The sequence below is a fragment of the Parambassis ranga genome, chromosome 17 (genome assembly GCF_900634625.1).
Source record: "Parambassis ranga chromosome 17, fParRan2.1, whole genome shotgun sequence".
Classification (NCBI taxonomy): domain Eukaryota; kingdom Metazoa; phylum Chordata; class Actinopteri; family Ambassidae; genus Parambassis; species Parambassis ranga.
Genome location: NC_041037.1, coordinates 16,166,509 through 16,192,040, shown reverse-complemented (window position 1 = coordinate 16,192,040; position 25,532 = coordinate 16,166,509). Strand labels below are relative to the sequence as shown.

General features: G+C 41.8%; 2 protein-coding genes across 2 annotated transcripts; both read left to right on the top strand.

Moving 5' to 3' along the window:
• The first annotated feature begins 333 nt into the window (after positions 1-333).
• On the top strand, positions 334-3,593 carry LOC114449460 (phospholipid phosphatase-related protein type 5-like). Its single transcript, XM_028427157.1, has 6 exons — positions 334-537; positions 1,258-1,390; positions 1,547-1,797; positions 1,874-2,050; positions 3,302-3,442; positions 3,564-3,593. Exons 1-6 carry the CDS (start codon positions 334-336, stop codon positions 3,591-3,593), a joined length of 936 nt encoding a protein of 311 aa, XP_028282958.1.
• Positions 3,594-8,033: 4,440 nt separating this feature from the next.
• LOC114450130 (palmdelphin-like) lies at positions 8,034-14,747 on the top strand. Its single transcript, XM_028428080.1, has 9 exons — positions 8,034-8,095; positions 11,726-11,789; positions 12,067-12,147; positions 12,251-12,354; positions 12,452-12,566; positions 12,655-12,679; positions 12,768-12,860; positions 12,971-13,128; positions 13,692-14,747. The coding sequence occupies exons 2-9, from the start codon at positions 11,745-11,747 to the stop codon at positions 14,745-14,747; spliced, it is 1,677 nt and encodes a 558-aa protein (XP_028283881.1). The 5' UTR covers positions 8,034-8,095; positions 11,726-11,744.
• Positions 14,748-25,532: the final 10,785 nt, after the last annotated feature.

Genomic DNA, 25,532 nt, shown 5'->3' with positions numbered 1-25,532 from the left:
AACAGACGGCACGTGACCCTTTAGAGATTGTTCAGTGAAACAGAATGAATTCCCCACTCACTCCACTCTGATGATTGGATAAAGTCACAGGAGCGGAAGGACAAGGTTTCTCTCTCACAGAATCACAAAACAAACAAAAAACACGCAAAAGAGAACCACTGAGAGGCATCAGTGTAGTCATCATCCGTGAGTATTTGGACTGTAACCATAGTGACACAAACTAAGAAAGCTGGATTAGAGAGAAGAGCCAAGACTTCATAAATGTGTTCACACCTGTAGGACTGTATTTCTCATTGCCGTGGTAACAATCTCCAGGACGCCTGTGCTGTCACCATGCTGTACTTCCAGGTGGTGATTCTGTCAGCCACGTTGATGATGGTTTACTACTGTGAGTTCACTGACACCTTCAGCCCGGCACAGCAGGGCTTTATCTGCAGGGACGCAGCTTTGACTAAACCTGATCCTGGACCTGAGCAGGACAGCCTCATACAGCCTGTGATCCTGTACTCTGTGGTGGGCGGATTACCCGTGGTACTGGTAAGGGTGCTAAACTAAACCATAATTATATACCACAATTTTGTATTTAGATTTTCTAATTCAGAGTCTGTCCTACTTTTTTTCATCACTTTGACACATTTGTCACTTCCTAACCTTTTAACACCCTCATGTCCAGTGGACCCAAACATCATTATCTCCTATGTGTGGGGTGTTGCGCTCAATTAAAATGTGTTGTTTCATGTGTTCTTCACTGATAATTAGATGAGGAAAAAGTCTGTCAGAGACATCCGTTGTTTTTCAGTAAACACCAGAAATTGATCCCACTGACCTGAACGCTATACCAGCGCTAAAAAGTAATGTCACAGCTACCCTTTCCAAGACAAATGTGTGAACATGTGTGTGTTACATTTAATTATAAGTGCTTTCACGGCAGGAACAATCCCCTGTATGCATTTCCTGATTTAGTCCATCAACCTCCTGTCACCAATGTCGATGACCTTACCTGTGTCTGATGTGTAAGTTACTAATAAAAATTAGCATGATCTGCTAACTTGCTAGTGATTCTAACAAACTGAGCCCTAATATTTAAAGAATTTTAGAGGAATTTTATCTGGAACAATAGCAGTCAAGCAGTAGTAGCAGCTAGCAGGTAAAGACAGTGAGGGATTTATCTTCTAAGTGTTGGTAGAGACCAAAACAAAGCTGAAAGGAGTGTGTTCCAGGTTGGCCTCTGTCACACCTTGTCATATCGTTTTGCAGATTTCAGGAGTAGAACTGGTGATCTTCCTGCTTCACTACAACTCAAACAACCTCTATGACCAAGAGAAGGTTGTTTTAATGGGAGACTGCTGCTATGTGAACCCCATGGTGCGCAGGACCTTCCGTTTCCTTGGTAATTAAGGGACAGTCTAAATTCTAATGTATACATCCAGGTGACATATTTTTCACATATTTTTAATTTTATGTAGAAAATATTTTCTGGCACTCCTGAGCTGCTGTACTGAATTTAATTATTCATTAATTAATAATCAAATCTCTTGTTGCGTAGGTGTTTACGTCTTCGGTCTGTTCGCAACGGACATTTTTGTAAACGCCGGTCAGCTGGTCACAGGAAGTCTGGCTCCTTACTTCCTGTCTGTTTGTCAGCCCAATTACACCGCTCTGGGCTGCCAGGACACGCCGCTTTTTGTCGTCCAATCAGATGCCTGCACTGGTGACCCTGATGATATCCTAAGAGCCAGGAAGACATTTCCTTCCAAAGAGGCCGCACTGAGTCTGTACCCAGCTGTTTATCTGGCAGTGAGTGGCTCTAGTTTAATGTCATGGAATGGAATCCGGTTTGTTTGTTTGTAAATAATTATTTGTCCTTTTTTAGATGTATGTCATGTGCTGCATTGGCTCCAGTGGAGGTCGTCTGGCTGGCCCACTCCTCAGCCTCTCCATGGTCAGTCTGGCTGTGCTGACAGGCATCAACAGAGTGGCTGAATATCGTAACCACTGGAGTGATGTGATAGCAGGACAGATCATAGGTGCTGCTATCGCCGTCTTTCTGGTAAATCAGCACCCACCAGCTGACCATTCCACAACTAGGCCAGTGTAAAAACAGTACTTTATTCACTTAACTACTATGCACTTAGCCTTTGACCTATATATATATATATATATATATATATATATATATATATATATATATATTGTTTTGGCAAACCAATTTAAAAGACTGCTTAGCCAACTACCCCCCCCCCCCCCCCCCCCCACAATATACATACACTGTTACTATCCAGCGGCTAATTTGTGCCAATACTTGGACACAAAGACATGCATTTGAAATTTAACTGTGCTCATACCATAAAACAACACTAAATAACATGTCATGCAGTTAAGGTTGTATTAAAGTTGCATGTTTGGGTACTTTTATTGACCACTCAGTGGTTTAAAGTGGAAAAGTTGCTCTATTAGGTTGACAAAAAAACAATCAGATGCTTACTGTGTTATAATCAAGGGCTTAGTTTTAGCATGGACGGAGGGGACGTGTCCCCACCAATGTCCAGCGATTACTAAATTGTCCCCACCAATAATTCGATTCCCTCAACAACAACAACAAAAAAAAACAGATTCTCATTGGGTGCAGGAAGGGTTCAATTCTGTTCTTTTCTGGCATCCTACCAATAGATATCCTCCTATCATTGGTCCTACCCAAAGCCCTTGATATTCTGATTCTGATTGGGTTATATCAAGGGCTCTGGTACTACATATGGCCATGTGATTGGCTGCTTGTTGCTAACGGTTGCAAACTGTGCACTCTGAGAGGATCGTTGCCTTTGGATGAATCCTTACTCAGTGTATATCATTCAATATTTTACTCTCTGTAACATTCCAGACATTTTAAAGTGTCTTTTCTAAATACATCTCTTTTCAGAGAGTCAGTGAGGCCCTTTGCTCTCTCACTTCATTATGCTGCTTGGGCCAAACTACAAGATTTAGGCTCTTCCCTTTAAGGAGTACTAGCCTAATGGACTAATCTGCTGCCGGACATACACATATAGCACACAAGCTGTTGTTGGTTGGATGAACTTGAATTCCTCTTTTGTGTAACGAGTCATGCACAGCAGTCTTGGATGGGTCACAGAAACAATCTAAACAGAAATGATGCAGTCATAGTACAAATGCATCAGGATGCAGCTGTTTTTTGTGAGGCTACCTTAGTTTTTTCTTGCGTGTGGCTGTGTCTTCCCGTGAGATCATACAAACAGTTGTTTTGAGTGGAAGGAACTATTCTAGACTGTCTGTCTTTCCTTCTTAGGTTGTCTTTGTAGTCCAGTGTTTTAAAAAGAGACCTGGGATGCCTCTGAGTCCCTCAGACGCAGGAACAGGCAACACCGATGAGGTTTCAGCCTACATCAATCGCACCATGGAGACCGGCGACAAATATGTCGTCTCACAGGTGAACGATAATATGACTACAGCTGGTGCTTTCTGACATGATGCCTGTCACAGTCTTCAGAGTGGACGTACCATCACCAAACAAAAAATAAAAGCATGATGTTTCTTTGCTGTTCCTCTAGAGCCCAGGATCCTGCACAGAAGTCACCTGACTATGACCCGTCACCCCCTCACCTACCCACAACCTGAGTAAGGGGGAAAGGAACATCACAGTTCTGTGCAGTACCTTCATATTTTCCTGTTGCAGCCTCTAGCTTTACATGTATCTTCTGGCTGTTTAGGATACTTATCCAATATACTAGTCTCATTTGCCATTTACAGCATTAGAGTGTTGATTAATCAGTTAAACTTTAATCTTGAGTATTATTATTAGAAGTATCAGTAACAGGCCACTTCATGCTAACAACAACATATGATGCCAAATGAAATCTGAGGATCAAGAAGCAAAAATGAGCTTCTCTTTATACAGCTGGTGCTGAAACATGATGTCCTACCTGTGCTGTTTCATGATTATACTCTGTATCTTTGGCTAAATTTTACACCTGTCATTATTTATTTAGCAAAAAATGCAAAGCAAACATATGAACAACACTAAGTGCCTCTCATGATTCAGCAACTTGTAGATCCACCTTTAGCAGTATGACTCGATCAGTGTCTCATGTGGTTCTGGAGGATTTTGGTTCATTCTCCTTCACAACACTGCTTCATTTTTTTTTCAGCCCTCCTAAGCTCCCACCACAGTATTTCTATTGTGAATTGTATTGTATTCTATTGTATTGTTGAAGTCTGGACTTTGAGTAGACCATTCTGGAACCTTGATTCTTTGATTTTTCATTCTGTCCTACCTGTGGATTAGCTGCTGAGCTTTGGATCATTGTTCGGTTGTATGAGCCACCAAGCTTTAACTGTCAGACAGATGGTCTCACATGTTCCTCTAGAATGTTTGTATCGGCGACTCTGACTCAACAAGCCCAAATCATCAGACCTCCACCACCATGCTTGACAATTGTATGATGTATTTCTGCTGAAATGCTGTGTTTGGTTTTCAGCAGACATGGTGGTGATCATTAAGACCAAACAGCTCCACTTTGGTCTCATCTGTCCATAGGACATTGTTCCACAAGTGTTGTTCTTTGTTCAGATGCAGTTTAGTGAACCTCAGTCCTGCTTCCATGTGCTTTTTAGACAGAAGAGTCTTTCTCCTGGTAACCCTTCAAACAAACTGTATTTGTTCAGTCTTCTTCTAATTGTGCTGTCACATAAACACTGAGCATGCTCAGTGAGGTCTGTAGGCTCTGACATGTAGCTCCTGGGTTTTGTTGTATTTCTCTGATCTTGGGCTGAATTTGCTGGGACGTCCACTCCTGTGAAGATTGACAGCTGTCTTCAATGTTTTCCACTTGTGAATAATCTTTCTCACTGTAGAACGATGAACTCCAAATAGTTTAGTTTTAGTTTTATAAGTCTTTCTAGATTCATGTGAAACAGCAGCTGCTTCTCTAACACCATTGTTCATGTATTTCCCTCTCAGCATTGTGTTAACACACACCTGAAAGTTCCAGAGCAGCAAACTGTCAAAACATCTGTTTTTACAGAGGTCTATACATTTGCTGATGATCAATTCATCAAGGACTGATGATCAGCAGCACCTGCTGCAGCTCAACTTGATGATTTTGATTGTACACTGCTCAAAGAGTAAAGGGAACACTAAAATAACACCTCCTAGGTCTCAATGAATGCAATATTCCAGTTGAAATCTTCACTCATTACAAAGTGGAATACTAAAATTATCAATATAAATCAGAATTATTGACCCATGAAGGTCTGGATTTGGAACCATACTCAAACTAAAAGTGGAAAATCACATTACAGGCTGATCCAGCTTGAGTGGAAATTCCTCAAGACAAGTCAGAATGAGGCTCAGCAATGTGTGTGGCCTCCATGTGCCTGTATGACCTCCCTACAACACCTGGGCATGCTCCTGATGAGGCGGTGGATGCTCTCCTGAAGGATCTCCTCCCAGACCTGGATTAAAGCATCAGTCAACTCCTGGACAGTCTGTGGTGCAACGTGATGTTGGTAAATAGAATGAGCAGGCCAGTCCATAGCATCAATGCCTTCATCATGCAGGAACTGCTGACACACTCCAGCCACATGAGGCCTAGCGTTGTCATGCATACAACGGCCCCTTGCACCTGAGCAGCTTGTGTGGGTTGTAGACACCGCCTCATGCTACCTCTAGGGGTGAGAGCACTGACAAAATGCAAAAGTGATCAAACATCAGGCAGAAAGGATGAGAGCAGAGAAATGGTCTGTGGTCAGCACCTGCAGAACCTCTCCTTTATAGGGCTGTCTTGATAACTGCCTCATTTCCACCTGTTGTCTGTTCCATTTGCACAACAGCAGCTGAAACTGATTCACAATCAGTGTGGATCCTAACTGGACAGGCTGATTTCACAGAAGAGTGACTGACTTGGAGTTACATTGTGTTCTTTAAGTGTTCCTTTATTTTTTGAACAGTATTTTTGGACATAGAATTGAAAAAGAGTAGACTACATGACTGGAGGTAGAATGTGGTTTACCTATATCCATGTGTCACTGAACACTTTAATTATAGTGTGATGATGACACTACTTCAAGGGGAACAGGTGTGTAAAATAATGTACGTTCATGTTGGTCAGTCCTTAACAATTTACCTCCTACTCTCCACACCTGTAAAGATTTAAGACAGAGTCTGAAACAAAGTTTTGTGTGTCTTTGTTGTCCTCTGGTGGTTTGGTTGCATCTGGTCCTATTTTGTTTGCATCCTAGTGATAAAACAAAGTGTGCCCGTCAGAATTAGACACTCATTAGTCGGTTAGTTCCTCCGTGGTGTAGAAGAAAATAAAGACACATATGGGAATGGAAATGCAGTAATTCCACCATAATGGACTGGTTCACAGTCTTGGATCTGTGTGGGAAGCTCCAATGACACATAATATATTGCTGTTAGTGGTGATTTTAAACATCCTGCATGATTTCAAAATAAGAGGAGAAACATGAGCTTGCCATGGTGGGTGAAATAGTGGGTAGGGCAGTGATCCTACGATTGGACAGCCTTGCATGTGTAGAATCCTTCTACTGTCTCTAGTGTCTTCCTGTCCATGTCATCCTGTATATGTATAAGGTTTGAAAGTACAGTTGTACATGACTTCAAACTCACAGGCTAGCTATGAGATTATTTCTTCTGATGTATTTATTCATATTTATGTAACGCTCTTCTTTTTTTAAAGCAGGCATACATTTAGAGATAACATTAGTTATACTGGCACAAATTGTAACAATATTACTGTATGTACCATATAGTAGGCCTATGTAACATCTTGCATTAAAATGGATGCTCTCACAAAGATGCCATGTATTCTATCTAACAATGAAATAAAGGAATTATTCAAATGGTTTATCGAAGTGTTTCAGCCACTGAAACTTCTTGCCTGTGTTAAGATTTAATCTACTTTATCTTCTGCTTCCAGTATTAGCAGTAGTAGTAACACATTATAAGTAGTTACCCGGTAACAGTAACAACATAAAACTAAACATGTTGGCATGTTAACTCATTTAAAAGGCCACAGTCTGACTAATGACATGTATCATGTAACCTAATACCGATACAATATGCTAATTCACCACTAAATGTTTTCCAGTTTAATGTTTTAAATACCTTAAATAGAAAATGGATCTGCCTTATATTTTATATGATAAAATATAATAATATTATAGACAATTCACAAAAAAATCACATTTATATTGTAATTTATCCAGTCTTTGAATTAGGTAAAATGAATATTCATGTATACTTTTTAGAATAAGGCAGAGGCCATGTATCCTCCATATGTATCCTTTTCCGACTTATTCTATTCACAACACTTCTTGTAGATTTAGCCTGTAGGAACCAGGTAATTCCCTATTTTGGACCAGTCACACAGCGTGGCTCCAATAAATGATACAAGACTTCCATCTGCTGCACACTGACAAAACTACAGCTGAAGTTGCAGATCCAATATGTTTTTTAAAAAAGGACTACAATAATTATTACATGCAGATATAAAGCTAATTAAATATCTTGATGGCAGCCCAGTTAAATGAAGAATATATTTTTGATGTAATTACATAATGTATACTCTATATACTCATACACATATATACTGTAAAAACAGTATTAAATAGCTTTTTAGTAGTGCTAAACACAGTTTAAACATGATTCTTAGTATCAATAAAACTTTTTTTTCATAAAACAAAATTTGCCATTCAAATGTACAGTACAGGGTAGAAGTACATTATAAAAATAAAATGTAAAAAATAAGTCTTCAAATATAAAAACGCATAAAAATGATGTACGTTAAATGTATGTACTGTAATTCACATTTAAACTGAGTAAAATGTGTTTAGGTCTGACTTATGTTCACTAACTTTTTGTTGGCTTCTTCAGACTTTTAATTTGACAGACTTTAGAGGCACCGAGTTTCTCATTTCTATTGGCTAATCAGAGGACAGTCAGCTGTCAATCAGCAACACATAGCTCCTCCCCCTGCACCTGCGTCCTGGTGGTCGCGAGCTTCTTCCCGCGGGACAGACTCACAAGCGTTCAGCGCGAGAGGCAGAGAGCTGCTGTCAGGTAAGCTAACTTAACCCCATGTGCTCAGTTTCTGCTGTTTAAAGGTTAGTTCACGTTAAAGAGTTCCACAGGCTGCGATTCACCAACTACTGAAGTTTCTTCGTAATTACTAACTCCTATTTTCTAACGTGCAGCAACAGCGTTAAAACACTTCAAATATGTATTGTGATGAATTAAGCTAATAGCTAGCAGGCGAAAGACTTCAACAGGAGTTTAACTCTTGCTCAGCCAAACTTGAACTGGGGTTAATATGCAGACTGTCATGGTGGCTTTGACAGTGACACACATGTAAATTGACAAAGTGACTACAGCGGAGAAAGAGCCACACGGAGACAACACGGTGAGAGGTGCAGATAATTCTTTAATTCTGTTTAAGCTTCAGTTTCTCCTGCTGCTTCTCCCTGCAGGGCTTCAGCCTAGGTTACACTTTGTGTATTTACATTGTTTATATTTAATTAATAAACTTTATTCTGAATACTGGCTTTGACACACTGCAGCACAAATTGCTGACTTTCACTGTACAACAACTATTGATTGGACTGATGTGATTACATTGACATTGCACTGGTTTGTGGCTTTTGTGTGCAGAAGTATCCTGCAGTGCTGCCCTGTGAAGACACAGTGTGTTTTAATTTGCCACTTTTTATGGTTCTGTGGTCACTTGTAATCTGTTAAAAGTCTTCCACCTGAAATGTTTTAAAAGCTCTGAAGCATCTAAAGTTCCTGCATATTTGATCTGTGCACACAGCACACAGCGGTTTTTGTGTGAGTGTGCACAAGACCTACACCTTGTCATGGACCACGTTATTAAATACATACGTCAGTACAACGTAGACAAATATGTTTCAATGCTTCAGTTGCTGAAAAGTTGGAGAGTACAGTTTCCATATTAAAATATACAAAAGTGGCGTGCAGGCTCTAGCACAGAGCTGTAATAATGATTTGACAGTAAATTATACTGTACGCCACAGAAGAGATATTAAAGGGGAAAATGAGCACATGACAATTGTACTGATCAGTCCACACCGCGTTGCTGTAACTGTCTGTAGTTGGCAAGCAGATGGCTTACACAGATTAAGAGCCTCATGAGAAGATTAGCTCAGTTTACCAACTGACTGGTTACCTCACTGACTGGCAGGCTGATAAACTCAACCTTTATTTCCTAGGAGTTGTCCTGATAGATTATACAGATAGGTGTGCTGTTTGGCTAACAGCCTATGTTTTCACAGATGACTGTCATGTAGGACTGATTGGATAAACACAGAACTGTCCGTGTGAGTGGACAGGGGTCAGATTAAACCCACACCTCTGACTGACAGGATGCCTTGTTTAAAGGAGTTAGGGCAGAATAACATGCAGCCTGCCATGTGGATCCACTGGTTTGTTAAGATGAGTTAAAGCAAAATTAATGTGAGATGCTTTTCTCCTGTCTGACCTGAGGCAGTGGGTCAGTAACATGTTAGTGTGGTGTTTGTTTAGCCGTGAGGCATACAGCCGACCTTACATTACAGGACAGCAAAAAACCTTTTCTATAGAACTATATATCTGATCAGATAGAGTGCAGCGGAAATCTATACATGCATCTCACGGTCATCGGTGTTTAGGATAGACTTTGGCAAATGGTGACCTGGAAATAGAAGCAGTATACCCTCCTCCCACTCAACCCCTTTATTCATCTGCCCCCTGTTCAAATTCTCCTGACCCATATCTGTCCGGGGGAAACTACAAACAGCAATTTCATATTATTATTGGTGTAACAAAAATCTAATGTTTCAAACAGTTTGGAACAAGATGATTGGTTAATGTCCTCATAGATCTCCATGTGAAACTAGACAGCAGAAATAAACATAAAGACTCTTTGGTCTTCCTGTTTGTGAAAACTGGACAGACAAATATGTTTAAACACTACTGATTAAAAAGTCACAATTAATTTTACATTAATTCCACATTTTCATTTGCTGTAAATGTAACTCTTAAAGAATCTCTTATTAATGTCCTAAACATTCAAGACAATAATAAATACTTTTCAGAATATTCTTCAGAATAACCCGCATGCTCCAAAAATGTGCTCAAAGCAAAGTATGGGTGCTTTGTTAAAGACATGAAAAAGGTACAATAATCTAATGTGTCAATTAAACTGATTGAGGCCGATGAATTATTAGCTTTGACGCTGTTCGTTTGTGAGAAGATTAAGATTTACTTTATTAGTCCCTGTAGGGAAATTAGGTTGTAGTAGCAGCAGCACACATCTAAGAACAATAATGAACGTTCCCTCTTATATACATCCACACTCATAGCAACAGATAAATGAACATAAATACACAGTTAATGTAAATGAGGAGTTTGAAGTGCACCTGTGGTGATGCTTTAGTCCCAGTTTGTGAGCACAGCTCTGACAGTCACAGAGGAGTTATACAGGCGGCGGCAGGAAGGACTTCCTGTACTGTTCCTTAGAGCAGCGGGGCAGCAGGAGTCTGCTGCTGAAGCTGCTTCTCAGTCTGTCCACAGTGCTGTGGAGAGGGTTAGAGGGATTGTCCATGATTGTCAGCAGTTTAGCCAGCACTCTGTCCCTCGCCACCTCCTCCAGGTTGGCAAGTTTAATCCCACATGTGCTGACTAATCAGGGCAGGCATAAAAGAAAACATGACAAAGAATCTGACAAGCACAGAATGCACAGACTTTTATTGTCTGTTGCTTTAAACACAAATGAGCACAAACATAACAAAGCATTGAGTTTATCACACAATAACATCACAATCACAGCTGGATCTGAGAGGGTCATACACTGTTGGTGTTGGTTCTGTTGGTGTGCAACATCCAAATGATAAACTGCTAAAAGAAACAAAATAAACATTGAATAACAAGGTAACCACGTGGTACACAATGTGGACAGCTGAACCAACAGGACATCAATGCTCCCCCAGCAGATGGCCCACTGACCCAGTGGATATAAATACTGACCCTGTAGCATATAAAAAGCCAGAGTGGTATATTTTTGAGCAGGAAGTTACAGATCCACTCCATCAAAGGTGAACCCTTCATGCTGCAGCTGCTTTAGACCGTTACTAGGTGAAAAAATAAACTACAGTGTTTAATCATAGCGACTGACTGCAGGCCTGTCCCATGTAATACCCAGACCAGAAGTGTGATCATTTAAACATATGCAAATACGTGATATGATCATTACACTGGTTTGGACTGTGTGTGGCAGACAGCCAGTCTGGCCACAGCAGCTGTGGTTAAAGCAGAGTCTTGTAAATCAAGGACCCCTGTCAGGAACTCGTCTCTTGTTTTAATAGATTGGTAAACTGACACATAGGTTAGCCTGATGTAGCACTGGTCATTGTAACAGTGACCTCTTTAATTTGATGACACTAAAGTAGTTGCATTAGACGGACAGCAAAATACCCACTGCTGTAGAGAATGAAGCAGTTTGTATATTGTGCATACTGCAGAAGTCTGCAAAAATTTGTGCGGTAAGACCTGTTACATCGTGCTGTCTAAACATGTAGCTTGAGTCACAGTGTGGCTGGTATAACTTGTTGCTCCATGCATAATGTGTTTATTTATCTGTGGAACTGCAGGTAAACATGTCTGACATACGCGTCTGCTTTCTTTTTGCTCTCTTAGACGGTCCTGACGTAGCAGTATGGAGGAGAGTAACTTGCTGAAGGAGAGGCTCCAGGCCATCACTGTAAAGTTTTACACAGCATCTGCTCTACAGAAACACTAATGTTCATATTCTGTAACCACACCTGCATGTACCTTTACCTCAGGGTTCAGTTGTAGTAATAAAGCAGTTAGCAACTTACCATCGGTACATCTGCACAGCTGCTAATTATACTATAAGCACATATTAATCAGCATGCACCAATATATCTGTGATAACATTGACAGAATAATATACCACTCAGGCTTTAAATGTAAGAGTGTATTGTAAGTTGTGGGTGACTTTGTCTTTGATGGAACAGGTGAAACATCGCATTCAAGAGGACATTAGACAAAAGAAGTTGGAGCTGGACCAGGAGAAATTAAAACTACAGCATATAAAGGTACATGTTTGGTGAAAAGACATTCCACCCATCTGTCTCACCACCAGGGCTGTTTTTGTGCCTGTTGGTGGAGCTCATGATCCTCTGTCCTTTGTTTGTACAGAAAAAGGCACTGAGAGAGCAGTGGCTGCTACCGGACTCAGCTTCCAACAATGCAGCAGACTCCATGCAGCAGCAAACCAGAGCCCTGCAGCTTAGCATCCATCGGTACTAAAAATATATTACAGTATCACATGTGTATTTACACACACACACACATGGATACAGTGCTGTTTGGGCCTGTGCTGACTCTTTGTCCCAACAGGATAGAGATGGAGGTGGAGTCTCTAGAAAGAGAGGAGTCAATGATTTCTACCAACGAGAGCTTCATCCTTAACAGACTGAAAGCTGTGGAGAAGAGTACAGAGGATATTATCAAGGTACAGAACACACATAGATATCCACTGTCCTCACACACAGCTCTCACCTTCCTTGTGTTGCTCTTACTGACTTGTGTCTGCCTTCCAGGAGGCCCAGGACAGCTTTGTTCCAGGTAAGCCACGACTTGAATTCAAATGTTTCTGACTTTGACCCACACCACATATGCATTCATGCTAAAGGTTCTGTTTGACGTCTCACAGAACCATTACAGGTCACTCGAGTGGTTCCTGATGTCCCAGAATGCCTCTCTCCACCAGCCAATCAAGATTCTGAACCAACCACTCCAAGAAAGAGTAAGATCATTTCCAGACGCATCTGTAAAGATATTCAAACTCTACTCCACTAAAAGCCTGTATTGTTACTCAGTGTGGACATTAACATAGTCTCTATCTGTGTCTCTCAGCTCTGTTTGCCATGGAGATCAATGTGACTAAAAACATGTTGACTGGGGAGAGCACAGTACTTTCTACTGCCAATGTCCTTCCTGAGGAGCTAAAACACACCGGCCTCAAGGTTTATGACGATGGCAGGAAGTGTGTTTATGCTGTCGGTTCTCAAGAGGTATGTCTAAAGCCTTGGAAAGAAAATGATTGTTATAAACAGGTTTATCAGAACAGTAAAGTTAGTAGGGATGTCCCGATCCGATCACGTGATTGGAAATTGGGCCCGATTACGTGATTTCAGACTCAATTGGAATTGGACATTACCTCCCGATCAGGACTCGGATATATATTTATTAGGGCTGGCAAAGTTAACGCCTTCTGTGCAGGGTGGCTCTGTGTCCTGTAGTGTAGGGATATGACAGTCGCTTTTGGCGCGAGAGGTCCTGGGTTCGAGGTCTCGATGAGCTGCTGCGTGTCTGAAATGTCCTAGCGTGGCGCTCTGGACACACACACACACGTTTTGCCTTTATAGAGAATCCTGAAAGTATGGGATCGGGACTCGGTATCGGCAGATACTCAAAATCAAATGACTCGGACTCGAGGGCAAAAAAACCTGATCGGGACATCCCTAGTACTTAGGCAGTGTGTAAACTCAGAGTGTTTTCTGTCCTTAAAGTCACATAGATGCCTCTTGTTCTCTGCTTTGTTGTGACACATTTGAGTCTTTGTTTTTACTTCTAGGGGTCAACAGATGAGAGCTGTGTTTCTGAGCTGTCAGCCACTGAGGTGGAACAGTTGCTGAGAAGTGCTACTGTGCACAACCAAGTCAAACACCAAAACCTCTGCCAAAATCCCAGCAGAAGGGAGGAGCACTGCTTTTACAGCCACCAAGAAGAGAGAGACACAGTGGAGGGGCATGACCTCAGAAACCAGGGAGGACATTACGGTCACCACGTCCTCAAACACAACATAGCAGAGAAAGACTTCAACGGCAGGGAGAAATGGCTCGATGAGCATCGCTACCATTACAGCAGGCAGGAATGCAGAAACAACCACAGCAACCTGAGGCAAAGTCATCACCTGGGACATCACTATGGCAACCAGCAAGATGATCACCACAGTTCATACCAAGTGAGGAATTGCCACAGTGTTCAGGGAGGTGGGCCTGTGAGCCACCACAGCAACGGCATCATCAGAAGCAGTAGTTGGATAAATGGTAGCAGACCCAATGGCTACCCCCCTCCCAGATCACATGACCAGCGAGGAGTGTCATTTTATCAACCACAGCTCTGCTACACTCCAGCCAATTATATTCCTCTCGCTGATTATATCAGTGTTGACGAACAAGAACATAGTTACAAGACACCATCGTACCAGTCAAACAGCCAGACGGAGAACAGCCACAACCAATCCACTGCTCTGTACCATGGCCCAAGCCACACTGACCGAGTGCCCTCACCACTCTACGGAGACGACACCCCTTACACCATCCTCAACATTATGGAGACAACTGAGCCAATCACAGCCATCTTCATGGGCTACCAGACAGCACAGGACGACAGCGGGCAGGTGCAGGAGTTTGAAGGCTCCCTGAAGGCCGAGCTGGTCATCATTGAAGACAATGAAGATAACTGTGAAGACAGCAGCACAAAGGAGAAGAAAAACCACACCCCAGCAAGAGGTTCAGCCAATGGAAATATGAGGCAGGTGGAGGGAGACAGATGCACAGAGAGACAAGTGGGACCAGGTATCAAAAAGATCCAGAAAAAACACAAGGCATGCTGCACTGTCTGCTAACTGGAATGACTAAAAAGGGCCTGACACGCTACCTGTGACACGCTACTAACAACTAATTACTGTTTATTTATTCTCTTTACATGGTGCTTGAAATGGGCTGAGCTGTCACAGGGTTCACTGACTGAACATACTTCATACAGTACACTACTAACAGAAACATGCCCCAGTTCAATATTTACAGATTACAGCAATCCTGATATTAGCCCTTTAAAATTGGACGTCTGCTGATAGATGGAGTCTAACACTATGTTAAAAAAAATGTTGATTACAATGCATTTGCAGAACCGCCTGAAATCAAAAATACTTACTTCACAGTAACACATTGTCTTTTTCACTCACACAATGCTTGAGGACTTAGAGAGAGGACTGCTGTACAGAGTGAAGTATGCCTGCGTCTGCCTGGATCAATACAATAAGGTTGGGGCGTCCTACAGTAGTGACCAGTGAACACTGCAAATGTGTTCAGACCAAATTAATGCTAAAATGAGAGTTAGTGGCTTTTATATTAAACAGATAAAATGCCTAGAGGGTAAAATAAACCATACTTTACCACAGAGTAAACCACCATAATGAAGTACACTTTGTCAAATTCTGCAAACATCTCCTTTAGCTGCCCAGTCCAGTACACTGCGTACTGTGAATGCATGCATATCAACAAAACAACACATTAAGAAACAATCTTCAACTTGACAACAAATGTACTGCACAACCTAATGCAGAAATTCAATGCAAATAACAAACTCAAATGTTACAGGTCTGGCTGGCACATGCTCACAATTAGTAAAATGCTTATAAATAATGCATCTCATTTCGATCACCACTGATGATGGAGCAGACTCTTAATGAGAGGAATCTTAAGTTAATAAAAGATCTGTGGCTCCCTCTGCTGGTGGTGATGTGAACAACAGCGCTAGACCTAGATAAAACAATATAGTATAACTGTCACTCACTGCAGGGACTGCTGTTTTTAATGTGTAGCACCATATACTGTAGTACACATCCACAAAAATGAAAAGCTACATGTGACTTCACTAACCTGGTTTTGCTTCCTCCAGATGAAAGATTTGGACCTGAAATACAATAACAACCTTAACAAATAATGACCTGACACGTGAGCTGAAAACATATGTAATATTTATGTTGTAAAATATCAGTTTTTATACTAACAAATGTTTGTATGCAACACATGAGAGGAAGAACATGGAGAATCGTGGAATGATGATGCTAATAAACCTTTGTCACTGATTGATGTTAACAGTGCATGCCTCTGTGTCATCACCACAACACTGTGTGTGCATGTGTGTGTGTGACATGAGTCCTTTATGAGATCAGTCTCCCACACAGTCGTGCCAGATATCAGACTGTGTTTACAGCATGTACATCAACTTTCATAGCCCTAATGCTGGTACTTGTATGATTTGCTCTGACACACTGCCAGTATTCATTTGTCACTGAACACCATGGCACACACCAACTGCAAAAAACAACTGATGCAGCCAGAACATTTGATTTATAATAACTGATGAGCAAAATATATGATCTGACACATCAGAATATGAGCCGACACAGACGTGGTTACAGTCGCTTCTTGTATTTAGGTCACACAATAGCTGCTAACAGGATAAATATTTGAGCCAGATCCAGACAGTTGTTCTGACCTGTCTACTAAATGTTCTACCATTAGCGTAAAATCCAACGTTCTATCTTTACAGCTCACTGGCTAAGCTTAGCTAATGTTATTAGCACAAGCAAAACTAAATCTGAGAAATGTATCCAAACTCCCAGCACAACTAAAGACAGGAAGTGTTGGCAGATCAGTGCCCCTTCTCTCGTGCTGACCATTGGGAAAGGCTCCAACACCCTACCTGACACTGAAGAACAGGATGAATGGATTTCCTCTTTAGCTTTTGCTACTATACAGGGAAACAGAGGGGTTGAAATAAACCGGAATTGTCCTTTAATCTGCTGAAGAAGACAGCAGGATTAAGTTGAGAGCTGTAGAACAGCACTTTATTACTGATAGCGTTGCCACAGGAATCTTGAACGAAGTGTATGTGTTTGTGTGCCAGGTGCAGGAGAAGAGTAAAGGGAGGAGCTGGGTCAGACCTTCATCCTCCTGACTGGCCTCCTCGTCGTCATCCTATGCTGACATCACACCTGCTGTTTCTTCAGGCAGAGCTTCTGTTCTGTCTACGACTGACTCTTGTCTCCAATATGTTGCTTAAGGTGTGTAGAGGGGTGAAATCTGTGATTTGGTGTTACCATGGCAACTAATGATGCCACAAAATGTGTCTCTGCTGTGTCCTATCACCATGTTAGCCACCCAGGTTGCCTTAGTCAAAGATTTCTGTGCTTTTTTTGCCTTAAATAAAGATGATGATGGTGTCTTTTTCTAAGTCAGCAGCACCCATATGCATGATATCATGTCCTCACTTTAGTAAACCTTTGAAAATAAAACACACTCACAGCTGTATTCAGGAGTCACACGCTTTATTGAAGATGTCACCACCACACATGATCATTTGGCAATAATAAATGACTGAATCTCAAGGCAAACGAACTAATAAACAGAGTAGATGACACTATAGTGAGGAAAACATCTGTCTGTAACACAGGAAGTTCCCTTCTGTCGAACCAAAGCTAAAGTATATTAATCAGAACTAAAGAAGGACCGAGCATACAGTTGTGTGTATTATGTGCTACCATACAGTGACATGACTAAACCTGCTCTCTTATTCACATGAGTCATAGAAGTCAGAAATCATATCATGGCTCTCCCACCCCAACACATATTCTATATGTAACAGAGAACAACTTTAGGTTACAGTGTACCCATATGTTCTAAAAGGTGCAACAGTACTCAGACTAAATCAGAAGACAAAAGAATTGAACTACCTCACTGAAACAATTTTCTTTCAAGTACAAAGAGGTTGACTAAAACAGCAGCTACCAAAGCTTGAGGCTGGAGCCAGTGCAGAAATACTTTAAAGTGCAATTCCACCCACGGCCACTAGATGCTGGCTCCAATTTAAAAAAAAAAACAATTCTTGATTTCCTTCTCAGAGCGTCACATCACATACTTCTGTTCTCATATTTGCTGTTTTGAGTGCATATAACATGAATTTACACTGACGCGTACGACAGCTGGACGCTTGAGTACTCGGTGAGACGGCGTACTCACAAAGGTTGTCTACGTCACAGAAAACACACAAAAATAGCAGTAGCTGCAGCTGTTGTGCTTGAAAAGGACTAAACATGATGTTACACACAGCTGTGCAAAGTGTTTACTGTCATTGCAGCCATATTGCTATCAGAGGCCATCATGTATATTGGACTAATTCTAAAATTTGGTTACACAAAATGTGGCATCAGGGATGTAGATTAGCATGTTGCTAATGTTACTAAGGTCAATTCCTTTCAGTTTTTGTGTACTTGGTGTACACAGTGAGACACATCACTTGTCTTCTTCTTTCTAATAACTATGCTGGTGATCATTTTGGCAGTTATTGCTCTCTAAGTTAAATCTAAGGGCTCAGAGCCATGATTGACATAAATGTCGGCAGTCACGCAAGATTTCTGTAATGTGTGTTCTTAATTATAAGAATTGGTAACTCAAAGCAGCTAAATATTATATATATATAATATATTATTCCCTCCATGGACTGGTTTGTATTTGTAGTAAGCTAGTGTTTTACCAAAGGTACCTTTGGAACAATATGGCGCCAACTTTAAGCAGCAAATCTGACCTTTGACCGCTGCCATGTTAAAAATCCATCCTCATATCCAGATTCATTATTGCAACCAAGCCCGTCTTTAAATTAGACATTCAGCACAGAAAAGGATCATTCAGGCTACATCGTGTGTGCAGACACAGCTTCAGGTTGAACAGTGACTCAGGAGTTTGATCCTCTGTGTTACATTTATCCTGCCATTATTTCACTGATTGCACCTTTAGCCAGGACAGCTTGACCGTACTGGAGTGTCACTGCACCAGAACTTAGAGGTTAACCGGGCTAGATGGATTTGGATTTTACACTCATACACACCTTCATAAACCACACACATTTCCTAAAAAAAAAACAACAAAAACAAAACATGGCAGACATTTTCCATTCGGTCACAATATATAAACCTTTTACAAATAAAAGCTTTAAGGATTTATAAGCATTGCTCAGTTCATAAATATATGCAGCAAAAATACAATACAAGAAATCTCTTATTATAGGAATCAAGACAGGACATAAAAATCTGTAAAAATCTTCGCTTGATTCACTGGGTTTAAATATCACACTCGTTCACATGTGCTCACTTTGCTAAAAGTGCAGAGCCATATTCTAGAGTTTGACCAGCTTGTAACAGTATGGGCACCATACTAACACTTCCATGCTAAGAAAGTAGCATTCTAAAAGTATGTTTTCGGACTAACATGTGTATTTATATAGCGCTTATGAGCAATGTAGGGTTACGTGTCTTGCCCAGGGACACATCAGCATGCAGCCAGGACGGGACCAAACCCCCAACTTTGTGGTTAGTGGATAACCGCTTTTACCACCTGAGCCACGGCCCCTCCAAAGGGTGTGTTCAGACTGAATGTGAGTTTTTGTCTAAAGCTATTGGAGCTGTATTTTTAGCAACATGTAACACTGAAACCGGAAAAAGTATTAGCATATTAACACTATTGGTATTATTATCTTGTTGTCAACCCACAGGTTTTGGGTTAGATGCCCGAAATAAGGTCAATAAAAGCTAAAGCAACATTAATGTTTTAGCATATGACATGATTTTATTTATTTATTTATGTTAGGGTGGTCGTTGCTAACAAGTAGCTACTGTAATTTGGACTCAGGGATGTACTAAACAGATGTTATGTCATGTGAATGTGAACTTTGTGTATTTTTGGTGAAGATGCTAACGCTCAGGCCCAAATAAAAATGCCACTCAAGCATGCAAGAGTCCATAAAACATGTCCAAGAAATGTGTCTTTTTTTTCCTGGTAGTGATCCAACTGGTGTATCCTTCAAGACCTTACATATTCTAATCTCATCACATGCCTGTGACAACTGGAGATGTTAAGGTTACTAAGCAACCAGAAGGAAGCCTCAGGAGACATTAGCACTGCATCAAGTAAATATACACGTGTCTGATTAGCATTCAGTCTGAACACACAGGCTCCATCCTGTCTCTCATCATTTTAGCAGTTTTTTATTTTTTATATATATTTCTCGGTGCCAATTGTATGGCGCAGTGTAGCTAGCAAGCTAAAAGCAGCTAGTACAACAACATCATGGATAAAAGATGATGCTCAACTGTTAAGTGTCAGGTTGAACAGCTTAGATTTTGCATTCTGTGTAGTGGAAGCTAGCACGACTAGAAAAAACTAGCAGATTTGAGGTTTAAAATTTCCACAAAAAAGAGAATGTTTACCATGTCTGGCTGACAACTGACCTCCAAAAAGAGGCAAGAGCTGATAATGGTATTCAGGCATCAGCTAGCTAGCACTCCTAAACCAAACCGGATGACAGGGAAACATAGGAGGGCCAAACTCTTTCAAAATCAATGGCTCAATTACTACTTTATTAAGGCAGTGATTTTCAAAGTCTGGGTAACATAAAAAGTACTGTCATTTGAAAAAGGACACAACATGCTCAATCATTTTCCCATGTGCCTTCTCAAATCTCTGCAATGCATAGCTACAGTATTTTAAAATGCTATTAATGTATTATACATAGACATTAAAAATTAAAAATGAGATCGGCCAGAAAGAATTTGAAAATCACTGCATTACCATCAGTCATACTCAATAATTCATAAATATATGTATATATATATATATATATATATAGTTATACTTGTGCCATAATTTGTTTACATAGAAATCAAAGTGCTATAAATATGAAATATAAAGGACTGCCGGGTTTGACATGTTTACATAAAATATCACATGTCAAACCACAGTGGTACTGTTCATGTATACGCAGTTATTACTTGTGGTGCAGTTTCTGCTAAATGAGGGGAATTGTGAACTTACAGAGTCACACTGCTTCACACCATCATGCACAAGACCCGTCTGACATCAAGACTTTTTATAAAAGAACTAATTACCGTAATCGTTGAAATCCAAGCATCTCACGCAGCCGAAAACAGGCTAACACCATAGAAGAACATTTGCTGCTGACAGACAGGACCGTTTGAATAAGGAAGAAACAGGTGTCGTATTGGCTTTCAAAACATGTCGAGAGCTATCACTCCTTCTTCTGATTGGCTAACAGGGAGGCCTCCCATCGCTGTGCCATGGCATTCTGTCGTCGAGGCACTGAGGAGAGGGAGGGGGGAAACTGGAGGGAGGGAGGGGAGATTCAGCTAAACCACTGGAGCAAAGATGCACGGGTGGATTATGGAAAGGATGGGTGACAAGACGACAGAAAACGTAAACAGAAGATGGAAATGAGTGAGGCATTATGGGATAGATGGGAACAGATGTAATGAGTAGATAATGTATATATATCTGCTATATTGTGAACTGATTGGATCAAACTGTGATCAATCCAACTGATTGAGAAATCATTTAGTTCACAGTGAATAAAGGTATCACATGAATGAATGAGTAAAGGAAGAAATCAATTACACAACATGGAAATAATAACATAATAATGTGCTGACACATGAAGCCAACCAAACAGATAACAATCAGTGCAGAGTGTAAACATCATTATAGTGTAACATGTGATTGAGGCTGCACTCAAACTATGCTTAATCCAGACATTTTTTTTTTTTGCCCCTGATGTTCTGGGCTGCCATACAGTATGAACCGTTTCACACCATTTCCACAGCAAGCTAAAATGTTTCCAATTTAAATCTATGAATACATAATGCCAATATGTGCATCCAATAACATTGTAATCCTGACTATTTGTCAACCTGCTTACATTAACTTATGTGTTATGGACACATAGACAATGTGAATGAGGCATTATTATTCTTACACACCTCTCGCTGCATCTGTTCTGCTCAGTGGACAGGCTGCTAACACCTGAGCCATCTGACCAAGAAGCTAATGCTAGGGTTAGCCTTATTAGATAATGCAATATAATGCACCTTTGTGCCTAGTATGTGTACATGTGTGTCATTGGGATATCCTGTGTGTCTGCCAACCTTGTGATCACAAGACAAACTGGATCGTTCCATTTTGCGGGTCCTAGAGGGCGATGAAGGGGAGGAGACGGACCTGTCAGAAACCTCTGGAACTGTGAGAAAAGACACAGAAGCACAAAGTGTCATCTTATAGGGTGAGAAATGCAAACAACCCTACTAGAGCGCACAACTTTGAACGCAGCGACAACACAAGCCGAGTGATTTCCAGTGTCATGTGGATGTTACATACCGTTACAAGTGATGCTGTCGGTCAGGCCCTGGGACACCAACACAGTGTCGTACCTCTCTCTCCCTCTCCTCCACTCCTCCTCTCTCCTCCTCCTCCACATCTCCTCCCTCTGCCTCCTCCACTCTTCCTCTCTCTGCCTCACCATCCTGATTTCTTGCTCCACCAGAGACTGGCTGCTGAGAGAGCGCAGCTTGAAGAACGGATTGGACGTGAAAGTGCTCTCCTGCATTTCAACGGACAGAGGGGCGGAGTTCAGGCAGAACTCGGAGGCGCTGCGGATGATCAGATTGGAGGTTTCCACGACGATGACGTTAGCCGAGGGTACCGCATCCAAGCTTGCCGGCCAATCGGAAATGGTGCCGATCGCAGAGGAGAGGAGGCGGCTCCTGGCGGCGGAGTTGGAGGAGTCGGGCTCCAGGATGATGACGTTGTTGGCCGTCATTTCATGGTAGACAGATCGAGGGAGGGAGGAGGAGCAGGACGGGGACGGGGAGATGGACAGAGTGGGAGTGCGGCAGGCTGGAGGTCGGGGCGGAGAACGTCCTGTCTGCAGAGAAGATGGTCTGAAGGCAAAAAAACATAATTGTAATTCTAGATAATCCGTTTTGATTCAGCCTGAAGCCTGGATGCGTGGGTCTTACCTAGATGTGGTCAGGCCTTGTGCGATCATCCCCCTCTCTCTGCGGTGCCGTTCCTCCCTCTCCAGGGTCATCCGGATCTCTCTCTCCACTGCACTCTCTGGCTCCTCCAGGGGGCTGCGGTATGACAAGTCATCCAGCCCTGAATCCTCTGAACTTGGGGACAGGGTGGAGGACAGGGGAGGTTCCCTATGCACAGGGGGTTGAATTTCCCTTGCACAAGACAGGAGGAAACCCCACTTAAATTAGGGTAAGCTAGACTAAAAACTACTCTTTCAACAGCAGAGGATGAAAGAGAATTAACCTCTTTATTTAAATCAATAACATTAGCATTTAAGAGCTGGGACGACGTCCTACCTGTGCTTGAGTCTTGGGCTACGAGTGGGTGGGTACAGTGACGTGTGGGTGCCCTGGAAACTCCCCTGTGCTCTCAATCCTGGTTTCGGGATGGGCTGACCTTTGACTTCCTCCTCCATCTTCTTCCACTGCCGGCGTGCCAGCATGAAGTCTACGTGTTCGGTGGAGACGTTCTCACTGAGGGCCTCCTGCTGCACACAGAAATCCACAGGAACCTGACAGGAAAGATCAGACATGGGATTACGTTGGAAGATTTCTTTTAATCTGTCCGACCGAACGAAGATCGGGTTTACCCTTTTGTCTGGGTCTATGGAGCTTGACGTGGAGCTGGCCGAAGGAGACCTCAGGAAAAGATCCCTCCTTGACCTCATCTGCTCCTCGTTACTGCCTTCCCCAGTTTCCTCCGCCTCCTCCTCTCTCTGCTCCTCTCTTTGGGTCTCTTCTTCTCCCCCTATCTCCTCTTCCTTACTCTCTCCACCACACATGCCTTCAGGAACCCCTGCTTCTACCTGACTGGTAACATCAGAGGGCGGAAAGGTCGCCCACTGGTCCTCCCCGGCGTCGCTGTCTGAGTACACGATAGCCAGCTCTGCTTGGAGGCAGTCGCTTAGGTGGCTGTCGCTAAGGTCATCTCTGTTGCCAAGATCATGGCCCCAGGCCTCGTGCAGTGATGCCTCTGCAGGATCTGAGGTGACAAACAGGGCCTCAGACGATGAAGGACACAGAGGCTTGTCAGAGATGAAGAGGAGATCAGCAAGATCCTTCATTTCTCCATCCGTCCCTTCCTCTTCTTCTGTACATGGCCCCTCAGTCTCTCCACTTTCACCATATTCTCCCTCTGTTTTTTCTCTTTCTTCATCATCATCCTGATCTTCTCCTTCTATTTCTCTTTTTCCCCAATCATCTGTTTCTCCTTCATCTTCTCCCTCAACTTTCCCTCTATCTTCATTCCCTATCTCTATTTCTTCTCGCATTTCGACTTCTCCTTCCGTTTCTCCCCTCCCCTCTTCTTCTCCCTCAACCTCCCCTCTGTGTTCCTCCCCTCTCTCTGTTTCTCCATCTTCACCCTCCTCCCCTCCACTCTCACTCCCTCCCTCTCCTCTCTTCTTCTCTCCTATCTCAAAAACAAGATAGTCACACTCATCTCCTTTTCCGTTTTCTCCCCCTGCAGCCTCTTCGTCCATCCCATGGACCTCTGGGTAATGGAGTTCCACAAGTTCCTGGCTATGGCAGCTAAACAAGTTTTCTCTTTCCAGATCTGTTAGTGGTGGCGAGGAGCTCATCTCCATGGCAACTGGGTCTGTGGGCTGTGTAGGAGTGGGAGAGTTGTTACTGTTGCTGGAGCTACCGTTGTCCTGGTTACCGTCTGTTAGCTCAGGTGTTGTTCTCCTCAGTCCAGCTGTAGCTCTCTGTGGAAACAGTAGTTATAAGAAGGATGTCAAACATTTGTTGAACTTTGTTTCCTGTCCACTAACTCCAGACAAAAGTCTCATGTATGTCTCATAATTTTAATGTATAGCATCATAGTTATGGATTCAAGGATTCATATATTGAACCCATTTGACTTGTAGTTTATATGAATTGTCTAAAGGTTCAGATATGAAAGTTCTATACCTAAACATACAGCTAGGTGGCTCACCAAACTAATTGTTCATCTGTATGAGCAGTTATAATACGTATATAACAAAAAGTTTTGTATGGTTTGTGTTGTTACTAAAGCACACTACTTGGCCAGCTAGCTGTAACCTGCATGGTACGTGTGCTACTCTGGGTTTATTTGGCAACTAACCAGCATGGAAATATGGAAACATTAGATGCCCATCCAAAACCAATTTTGCTACTATTAGGTAGCTAGCTATTTTAGATGATGTTATACACTGAGGCACTCTGTAGTGAATATAAAGTTAGTAATTTAGTAGAATTTGTTCAGGTTTATTTAGCACTGTAAGTTGATTAATGCATGCAAATTACTTAATTTCTCACAGTTGTATCTCTAAAAGTAAAATGTGCAATTTACAGTGGTGTGACTTTGATACAGTAATAATCCTCTGCCTTGGTACTGCACAATCACACATCAGTTAGTATCTCAAATTTCTGACTTTTTAAAAAATTCTACTTAAGATTTATATGATTTCTACTGTTTGACAACACACAGAAACAAATCATATAGAAAAACACACAGTGTTTTACAGTCTTCCGGTCTATTGTTTATTTATGGAATCAGTTGTTACTGTAATATTGCAGCATTACACAACCTGCTCTACACGATAAACAACAACTAAAGAGACAAATATCTGTTCTAAAGAGATGGTGGAGCTAAAACGAGTTAAATACTCATATATAATGACTGCACTCTACATACTACATAATGACTGCACTCTACATACTAAGGAATATACACTCCACTGT

Excerpts from the sequence above, each read along its gene's own strand:
- LOC114450130 (XM_028428080.1), top strand. The coding sequence starts at position 11,745 with ATGGAGGAGAGTAACTTGCTGAAGGAGAGGCTCCAGGCCATCACT. Across the intron at positions 12,861-12,970 it reads ACCAACCACTCCAAGAAAGA|CTCTGTTTGCCATGGAGATC; the intron begins GTAAGATCATTT and ends TGTGTCTCTCAG. Across the intron at positions 13,129-13,691 it reads ATGCTGTCGGTTCTCAAGAG|GGGTCAACAGATGAGAGCTG; the intron begins GTATGTCTAAAG and ends TTTTACTTCTAG.
- LOC114449460 (XM_028427157.1), top strand. The coding sequence starts at position 334 with ATGCTGTACTTCCAGGTGGTGATTCTGTCAGCCACGTTGATGATGGTT. Across the intron at positions 538-1,257 it reads GCGGATTACCCGTGGTACTG|ATTTCAGGAGTAGAACTGGT; the intron begins GTAAGGGTGCTA and ends ATCGTTTTGCAG. Across the intron at positions 1,391-1,546 it reads CAGGACCTTCCGTTTCCTTG|GTGTTTACGTCTTCGGTCTG; the intron begins GTAATTAAGGGA and ends CTTGTTGCGTAG.